The 10580-nt window shown below is 31.9% G+C and overlaps 2 protein-coding genes across 2 annotated transcripts; one reads left to right on the plus strand and one right to left on the minus strand.

Annotated features, from left to right (window-relative positions):
* The first annotated feature begins 132 nt into the window (after positions 1-132).
* LOC123698687 lies at positions 133-2143 on the plus strand. The gene is made up of 3 exons (XM_045645434.1): positions 133-269; positions 1454-1558; positions 2029-2143. The coding sequence occupies exons 1-3, from the start codon at positions 133-135 to the stop codon at positions 2141-2143; spliced, it is 357 nt and encodes a 118-aa protein (XP_045501390.1).
* A 1203-nt stretch (positions 2144-3346) lies between these two features.
* On the minus strand, positions 3347-9265 carry LOC123698599. The gene is made up of 5 exons (XM_045645308.1): positions 9126-9265; positions 8521-8650; positions 7443-7663; positions 4177-4284; positions 3347-3615 (listed from the first exon to the last, which is right to left on the minus strand). Exons 1-5 carry the CDS (start codon positions 9131-9133, stop codon positions 3438-3440), a joined length of 645 nt encoding a protein of 214 aa, XP_045501264.1. The 5' UTR covers positions 9134-9265; the 3' UTR covers positions 3347-3437.
* Positions 9266-10580: the final 1315 nt, after the last annotated feature.

Here is a 10580-nt window from a genome sequence, read left to right on the forward strand (position 1 = left end):
CAAATTTGTTCAGTAGTTAAGGCGTGATTGAGTAACAGACAGACAGAGTTACTTTCGAATGTATAATATTATAGTATGGATTATTAAAATTTAAACCATTATTTCCAGCTGCGTCTAAACTTTAAAGCAAACATGGTACCCTGGACCCAAATCTTCGCTCAAGCAATAGGGTACCGTTTGAACTGGGATGATCCACCGGACTCCTTCCATCCCTATCACCACTTTAGTAGACGAAGCATTTATAATAAACTAGAAGTACTTTTAGATAGGTATGTTTTTTAAATTTATACTACAACTGTGCCTAGCCTTATCCCAATTCACTTGGAGTCGGCTCTCCTCGTCATTCTTTTAACTTTACTTTTCATGATGAGGAGAAGTTTAAAATGGCTTTTTGTTTTTTAAATTTATGTTACCTAATACCTATAATATATAGGCATGATGTGAAGCCCTATGTCCCCTAGTGGGGTAAGGGGCAGATGCATTACATCTGTTTCACTGATCGAATTTCTTTAGAGAAAAGTAGGTGATCAGCCTTCTTTGTCCTGCCAGACCGAGACATTTTTTTTTTCTTCGTCTCCACCGGGAATCGAACCCAGGCCCGTCAGTTCTACGCTCACGCGTCAACCACTGTACCAAGTAGGCGGCGGGCATGATGGTTAGTTGGCAATAATAGTCCAATTATTTTTAGGTAACATCAAGATTACAAATAATAAAAAAAAAATCTTCTTTCATTTTAAAGTATTTTATTGTTATTACTCACAAGCCTGATTTATATTTGTGAAAAAATCTTTGGCAAGAAAATCTGTTGGTTCCAACTTCCACCTAATCTTTCTGAAGCTATCGGATTTCTCCCCCATGAGACTGCGGGGTGTAGAAAAGTTTTATTACACGTGTGATTATACTTATACGTTAATATATTTTATGAAACTAAGGAAATCATTTTTTTATTACTTTTGCACTGCATCTCCTTGTCCATCAGGTTGTCTGGAAGAGATCGCTGTCTGAGCGATAAGACCGCCTGTTTTGCTCTTTTATTAACTAATGTATTGTGTCTTTACTTGTACTTTTCTCTGTGGTGCACAATAAAGTATTTTTGTTTGTTTGTTTGTTGGGATTATTATCTGATGTTGTTTTATATTTCAAACTAGCTTTCCGCCCGCAGCTTCGCCCGCTTTGTCTAAAACCTAAAACCTTCCTCTTGAATCACTCTATCCATTAAAAAACTCATCAAAATCCGTAGTTTTAAAGATTAAGCATACCTACATAGGGACATAGGGACAGAGAAAACTACTTTGTTTTATACTATGTAGTGAAGATAACTTAAGTTGTATTTTAGTTTTTTCCTGATTACCTTTTAAAATTTTCAACTTGTGTCAAGTATTTATTCGCTAAATTTTATATTCTTTCATAATTATTGTGACCTCAATTAATTCCTAATTATTAAATTTCCTAGCAATGGTTTAAACGGTTTCCACTGCGTCCGCCGCGCCATCTGTGAAACCAATATGATCTCAGAGCCCAGAGGGATTTATTTCAAAATATTGAAGATGGCCTTTAGGTATGTATCTTCTATTAATCTAAACTCTATTATATCCTTAACTAGTTTTGCCACGCGGATTCACCCGCGGAAATAACCAAGTATTTATATAGCTTAAATGGTATGTTTTATTGTGTTGCAAAATCTACATTATAATTTAGTATCATCAAAATCCGTTCAGTGGTGTACACGTGAAGTAGGAACGAATATACATACATCTCCACAGTTTTTTTAACGTTTATAATAATATAAGGATTAAAACTTTTACTACTAAGCGAGTCGCCAAGTCGCCTGGGCGACGACCAAGTGCCTAACCTCTTCTTTAGACTGTTGAAAATAAACCTACATGGCAAATCAAGTTGGTTCATATTTACCAACAAAAAAACAAATAAAACGATACACATTTTATGTATTTAGGTACTTGTTAAAAAATTAGTATATATATTATTTTATATTCTCAATTTATTCAAAATAAAATCTCTTTATTTCAGACAGCAGTCTTCAGCGACAGACAAATGGCATAATCACACAGCAGAAGATTGTACAGCATCAATATCTTCCTGTCCGTTCTCAATGCTAGAAGTGTCTCCGTATACAGATCTCTAAAACTAAATAATCTATATAGTAATAAGTTTATTTTGTAATTTATATTTTTATAGGACTGCCATTAAATTTAAGAAATGTTTTACTTTTAACCTCGTTTTATTTAAATCCATATAAAAAATTAATTAGGTCCTATGTTATAGTGTATTAGGTCCTATCATATTATGTTCTTGAAGAAAAGTAAGTACGTAAACGAAATTTTTAAAAAGTTCGATTACAAGTCTGCATTCATACATAGGTATACATATCCTCTTTATATATCTTAAGAAGCGCACTTAGATTACATTCCATTTATCTACCTACTTAAATTTTTCTAGTCCGCCCTTTAGCATAATACATATTAAAGATATTTAAAATTTAAGATGTCTCAAAATGTTACTAAACATTATAATAAAAACCCATTGTTATTTGTTGAAAGTACTGCATTAAATAAATTCTAAATAGAATTATGTTTCTTTATAAATTACCTTTATTAGGTAATTTTTAAGTTCTGTAGTGAACAAAACAAACTTGAAGACCTGTTTCTTTGTACTAAAAGGGGCAGATTCTAAGTCGTTTTAACGCCACTTACAATAAAGTAAGCTACGCACAAACTTCCACACAATTTATAATTGTTATGTGACTGAGTGCAGTACACGAAAATGCTTTAACCAACTAATGAACTCATTACAAACGCTAACAAGCTGCGAAAACATTTTTAATCTTATTTTCAAATATCACTGCGCTTGATTGGAGCTGCGGTAACTATGTGCGAATTAGTCGTGACTTTGGTCGATTTTTATGGTAACTAAATGATGATGTTTTAGTATATTTTAATAATTAAATAACTATATTTCATAGAGTATGTTTCATGTGGTTTTACTTATACCTACGTTAGGGCTCACTTATTAATTAGATTAAACCTAAATCATGTGGCAATGGCATCCATGCCATTGCCACAAAAACCATTTTGTTATCAAATTATGATGAAGGCAAATACTAGTTTTTATTTTGTTGCGTGTTATATTAAATTCACAGGGTTCAACCTGTTAGCTAAATCAAGCATTCCTTAGTTGTTATTAAACTGTATCAACATCTTTAGCAATAATAACTTGGTAAATAAGTTTATTATAAACATTGTATACATAATATTATATTTTTATTACCGAATATACATATAATCAAAATCATATCAGTACAAAAATATCGTATATTGAAACCGTTCATTATATAACTTAACATTCCTTTGAGTCCTTTACAAATACTCATAAATTGGTGTATCTTTTTTATAAATTCAATCCATATAAAAAGCACATTTTCAATCATCACGTAGCGCCGATATAAGTTCCAAAACCCCCTGTCCTTGAGGGCACTTGTGATAAATAAACGCACAGTCGAACATTTGTCTGCCAGCAACCGCTGCGTCTATATAAGGTGACATTGCCTCTATGTAGTCTGGGTCCTCCTCGTCGAACGGGGTTTTACCGTAGTCTGGCCTGGAATATATGAAGATACAGGGAGGAAAATGTAAGGAAGATTCTTTTGATTCTAATAAATGAAATTTTCAATTAGAATACGTCGAGTAAAATTGCTTTAAATGTAAGTATCTACGGCATTATCACAAATGTTGTGCTTTTAACTTTAAGAAGAATATTGCAACATATTACAATATAGAGGTACCTAGTTGGTGAAAAGCTAGGTACTTGTACATGTTCATTTAGTGAAAATGATCGTCGTCAATTTATATTTTACTAGATTTCCGCCCGCGGCTTCGCCCGCGTTCGCAAAGGAAAACCCGCATACTTCCCGTTCCCGTGGGATTTCCGGGATAAAAACTCTAAAAAAAATCCAAGTTACCCTCTATATGTGTGCTAAATTTAATTGTAATCGGTTCAGTAGTTTTTATGTGAAAGAGTAACAAACATCCATACATCCATACTTACAAACTTTCGCCTTTATAATATATTATATTAGATATTAGATTAGATAAAATATTTTTTTTCTAAAAAATTGCCTAACTTTGTTGATGTGTGTAGTAATAGTTTTTAACAGCATACGTTAACATAATATGCAGCAGTTCCCCCACCAGACCGTCTTCATCCACAGGGTACTGGGCAGCTTCACAGATCGCTCGCAACACACAATCCGGGCCGTTCATTCCTTTACTGAAAGTATATTTTTCATCTATAAGTATTATTGTATCAATATTATAATTCAAATTCAAATTCAAGATTGAAAAATAACCAGTGTGTTTTTATTGTAACCTAAAATTGCATCTATAACCGGCTACTCACCTACCTGCAGCAGGGGCAATATTGGAATTGCACCCTTAATTGTGATGTGTGATGAGCAGGGACAATTTAGGGAACATCTGAAATTGCTCCGACCGCCATGCAACCGAGATTTTCCAATATTGCCCCTGCAGCAGGTACGTGAGTAGCCGGCTTAAGTTTATAAAGTAACTCGTCATTATTGTGCGTAAACAAAGTTGTAGCTTTCTTATGTATGAAATTTAATATTTATCAAATGTAATTCTTAGATATTGAAATACACAGGGTAAGGTAGATTAAAATATATTTACTAAATAATATTTTAAATTAAAAAAAAGTTAGGAAAAAATAGAAGAAACATTTTCCCGCTAAATCACTGGCAACACTAACAAAGCACCTGCCTGTCTTCATAGTTTATAGATAGGGAGGCGAAGAGGGGAATTTTCTGCAATACTCGAGCGTGGCAGTTTAAGATATGAGAGATACCTTAGACCTAATAGAACAAACTTTTTCACTATTTAGCTCTATATGTAGTGACGCGCGCCTAGGATAGACGATCAGATTAGTAAAAAAAAATCGATAGTCTGAAATACTCGAGCGCGTCAGATTAAGATATTGGGGGTTGATTTTAGTGTTTTAAGACTAAATTTAATTAATCTGACCATAAGTCCTTGACGCCGCCGAGTTATAGGGTCGCGAACTTGTAAAAAAAAAAACGTTAACCCGGCATTCTCGAGCGCGATTTTTTTTATTTTTATTTTGAAGAATATAATCTAAAACTTACTAAAAACACAAAATCTGCCGGTTTCCGCATGACCGGAAGTCTGGAGGAGCCATTTCGTCTTCCGAAAAACACGTTGCAGCATATAAGTCGCGAACTTTACTTTTTCAAAAAAAAAAGTTTAAATAAACAAAAAAAGTAATTTTATTTTACAAAAAAAGGTCTCTTTTCATTTTTGTCCAAAGTTTAATTTTTTTTACTTGAAGCATCATAAAAACTCAAACTCCCGGTTTTTTGAGTATATCTCGAAAACTGAGGGTGGTAAGAAAAATTGATATGAAATAACGATGATTAAAAAAAAGAAACCCACAAACCTTTTTCGGTCAGATTAAGAGAACCCACCAACATTTTTATCAGATTAAGAAAATATGCTTTCAGGATACCTAGATAAACCTCCCCTATGAAAATCTGACGCGCTCGAGTATTTCAAAAGGACTTTTTTTTTCTGCATTTTCAAAAATTCATCGTAACTTATCGTCATGCCGTAATCGTCAGTTTTTTTAAGGGGAGCTTTCTTGGGGCCTAATTAACACCCCTTCCGAAAATCTGACGCGCTCGAGTAAATTTTTTTTTTGTGCATTTTTGACGAATTTATATGCCTAGCCCCACCACGCAAACCGGCAGATTAGTATACCGTTGTTATCAGAGGCACTTGGGGCATACGTAGTATGAATATCTGACGCGCTCGAGAATGCCCAAGTAACTGTTTTTTTTTACATTTTTGAAAATCCATACACGCCAAACCCACCGCTAAAATGGTTTTTACCATAGAAGCTTTTCTTTTCGAAATTATTTTCTCTTTCGATTTTGATAAGTCTCGACGACGCCGTTGAATTACGCCATTTAGCTACCTCGCCTCCCTATCTATTAAACAATCTGATTTACGGTTCATAATAATTAACATTATAAGTATAAGTACAATATTCTAGTAGATACTAGTTTAAACGATAAGGAAATTGTCAACAATATTGTGCTGCTTTTCAATGATAGCGTAAACGTGTGGTCAAAAAACGCTGCTATTCTACTTGAGGTGGTAAAGCAGTTTTTAAACTAGACATCTACTAGACTACGACTTAAGTCTAAAATCTAAACGCTTAATACAATTTTGATTATGTGCAGATAATTACAATTTTCAATTCAAGTTTTTTACACATTTCGACTTGCGACACTCGAAATTCGAACCTTCAACGTTTAATTTAAGTCAGCCCTTAACTAAAGGTAAGAGCAATTAACTAGGTCAGTTTCACTAACATCAGTCCCGGCTTTATAAAAGTTATTATACAACGAGGAACGCGATTAATTTAACCACGCCACTATAAATTACCTCAACTGCAATCGCTTTTTGATTTTCGATTTACCGCCAAATTTAGGAAATCTCAAGAGACCCATTACGTATGGTAACCCGCTGGCTCGTGCAATGAATAGGATAATTTATATTCATTTCTACATTTAACTTCGGTTTTCACGAATTTATCAAAATATCCCTCTTTGTGAATATATCGAGCTTTAACAAATGCTGATGTTTACGCTCAATGTTCGTCTAAACTTTTGAAACAAATATACTTTCTTGTCTCATTCAAGCAGTTTGATTTTCCTTGAACCTATTGTAATGGATTAGAAACATCATAATATTGTTATTGTTATCTATTAGGTTAAATTCAATGCAATGAGAGCTTACTTTAAAATGTAAAAATAAAATAGTATACAGTTACCTAATTAAATATAAATCCTAAACAAATTATATTAGCTAATGAATTCGCTACAAATTGTATGTATTTCAAGCATAATAAACCAATTTGCAAATTGAATTAAATTGAATTATAATTTATTCGCTGCATACAGAGAGCAAATTATTTGACATGCTAAATACATTTGAACCACAATATAAGTATAAATATATAAGTAGTTTTATTAATTATCTTATAATATTATGTAGTTTTACTTTTAACTAGCTTCCGCCCGCGACACCGTCCGCGCGGAAAAATTAAGAAAAATTAAGTTTTATTTTTTTATTCGTATTTTTCCGGGATAAAAAGTATTTTATGCCCAAGATAATAAGGTATAATTATTATAACAAGTTTAATTGAAATCGAACCGTTAGTTTTCACGTGATGCCTGAACATGCAGACAGACAGGCAAAAATTTGTGTTTGGTATCGATCCAGTAGGTAACACAGTGCTATTTATTTTTTTAATATTTTCAATGTACAGAATTGACCCTTCTACAGATTTATTATATATGTAGTATAGAAGATAGTAAATATTATACCCACGATTCCAACATATCAGCTACAGCTCGATAAAAAACAAGTCGTTCATCTTTCCTCGCTTCCAAGTCAGCTTCCCTTTCTTCTCTGGAGACTTCTTTGATAAAGTAATATCTAGATACCTCAGATATATTCTGGAATTGTAGGTATTGGTACTGGAAGTTCACAGCAAACGCCAAGCTTATCTTGTCTTTGTTAGGGACTGGATATGAGAATCCTATGATGAACTGAAATATAAGGTATAATGAGCAAGGATGATGCAATGGTTAAGAGTTAAATCAAGAGTCTAAGGGCGCTTATCCACCAATAATGTGCGAGGGAGTGTAGCGACGAATGTGTTTGTAAATAACCAATAGTATCGCGTCAAACTCTAAACGCTTCAAACTTCAAACTAAATGAAGCGATATGATTGGTTCATTACAAACACATTCCTCGCACATTATAGTGGAAAAGCACTCTAATAGAAAAAAATACTGGGCTGATAATTGATAGAAAATATTTGATACATTATCGATATTTATCAATGCAGGTTGTTTTTATACTAAAAAGTGTAAAAAACATGAATAAATCTATATACAAGTTCTAGTACCTATAACAAACCATATTGAAGGTATTTTAATATTTCGTAACAATTGTTCCCATTTGCTTCATAATATAATTATTGACAACACAATTAAGTGTTTAAAACACATAAAATACTTTAAAAATACTATCAACATACTATCAACAAAACTTTGCATTTAAAATATTCAACAAAGCGAACAAGCGATCTGCCCCGGCTTCGCCCGTGTATTTCGCAATAAAAGGTAGCATGTTCTTTTTCAGGGTCTAAAGATTGTCTGTGCCAAATTTTATCAAAATCGGTTGAGAGGTATAAGCGGGAAAGCGTAACAGACAGACAGACAGAGTTACTTTCGCATTTATAATATTAGTAGGGATTATTTTATATAACTTTTACTCTGAAATTAATACATAATCTTAAGTCATAACTTTTCTTGTAAAACAGAGTAATATAAAACAACACTGTAAGCAATAATGCTGTATCTAGGTCGAAGCAAATTAAAGGCGGGAAAAAATGAAATACCTTATAAGTCGCTCCATAAGGATAAACGAGAGGTATAGAATTAATTTGCCTTTTCATCCTGTAGTCATCTTCTTCCTCGGATAATTCTGCTGTAATAGTGTTTAGTAGAAAAATAATTAGCCACAAACATCTGCAAAGAATTTTATTTATTTAGCACTTTTATCAAACATAGAAGAAGGAAAAAAGAAGAAACACAAATTGTTTATTATTTTCTTAGAATATTATATAGACGGTAAACTATTATCTTATACAGAAATAATAATCAAGGCATCAAGAATTATTTGAGCATTTGGTTCATGTTTTGCTTTAAATCTAATTTAGTTTTGTTTATGTTTTAATTAAAATGTAAATCATGTTTTTAAATTAACAGCAGTTTCGTTAACGTTCAAATTTTTTACAGGTTATTTGCAGCTATTTACGCTATATTATATTAAATTATATTATTAACAAAACATCCACGGAATTTATATTTAATTATAAAGTAACGGACTATTAAATTATGGTGTACAGCACTTTTTAAAAAATAGTATAATTAATTTTTTTACTTTTCAACGAGCAACACTTAATTAATTCCAAATTATAACAATTCATAATTAAACCCATACCTTGACATGGCGTCTTTTATAAAATTGGAATATATAACGGCGCAATAAGCGGCACTTAGTCCAAATCCTTACTACATTATTGATCTCAAACACTAAGTTCCGACCATGGTAAAGACATGTTCACACTACAAACACACGCGTTTAAATGCTTTTACACTTTACTTGGTAAGGCCTTCTTGTTACAAATAGGTATATGAAATGTATGAAGGTTTTTGGTTAAATGAAGGGTTTTTACAAGTAGGAAATATCAATCTATTCTGAAATTATCTTATAACTATTGTGAAATGATCATAAATAAATAAATAAACGATCATAAATAAAACAAGCTCATGTAAAACTAGTTTAATTAATAAGATACTAATTGACAATCATTTAAATAAAAAAAAATTGTCAGAATAAAATTAATTTAATATTAATTATTAACAATGGCACTATACATTTTGACTTTAATTGTACATGTGTAATATTTATTTGCCAATAAGACAAATTATTTTTGAATTACAAAATGTAGTAATTCAACGTTTACGTTTTTTTGTAGTTCTACAATAAAGTACTTTCAACAGATATCTAAACTAATAGTATAAAGCTGAAGAGTTTGGTTGTTTGAACGCGCTAATATCAGAAACTACTGGTCCGATTTGAAAAATTATTTCGGTGTTAGAAAGCTCATTTATCGAGGAAGGCTATATACTATATAATATCAAGCCCAGACCAACAGTAGCGGAGCAGTACGGGTAAAACCGCGAGGCACAGCTAGTAATAAAATACGTGGATGGTGATAGAAATTATTGTAATCAGTGATAGACACTAGATATTTTATTTAATGTTTTCCATAAAAAGGGCATGAAAATATAAGTTTACCACTTAAAAATTCCTCTACATTGACTTCAAACGAAGCGAATTTTACCCATCTCTATAGATATTCCCATAAAAACGGATCTTCGAGGTTTTAAATAGATTTCTTGATTTATAGCCTGGGGCGGTTTCTCTTCAAATTTCCCGCGAGTTTCTTTTCAAACCTTACCTCATTACATCGCTTTTACAACTTTATAATTAAGGGAACTTCAATTTAGTCACAAACTTATTCAATGTTCGTTTTTTCGTGAAATTGTGTATGCTTGAATATGTTTGCGCACAGATGCAAGTAATTGTTATAAAAATAACGAAATTTATTCATATCATCAAACCAATGTTTGTCAAAACTCTCTAAATACATTCTCAATACCATAAACCTATGTGTTTTTTAAGTTTAAATTAAAATAAATTATGCTCATTGCTCAACATTTAAAAATATATTTAATAATTGTAATGCCTGGAACACTAACCTAAAATATAAAGATTTTGAAGCTCGACCATCCTCAATTGAATACAACTGATATTTTAATGAAAGCATTCAATGGACGAAATTATTAAACACTCAACTTTTAATTCATTTCAGAATAAACAAAAGAATAA

This window comes from Colias croceus, chromosome 16 (assembly GCF_905220415.1).
Source record: "Colias croceus chromosome 16, ilColCroc2.1".
Taxonomy (NCBI): domain Eukaryota; kingdom Metazoa; phylum Arthropoda; class Insecta; order Lepidoptera; family Pieridae; genus Colias; species Colias croceus.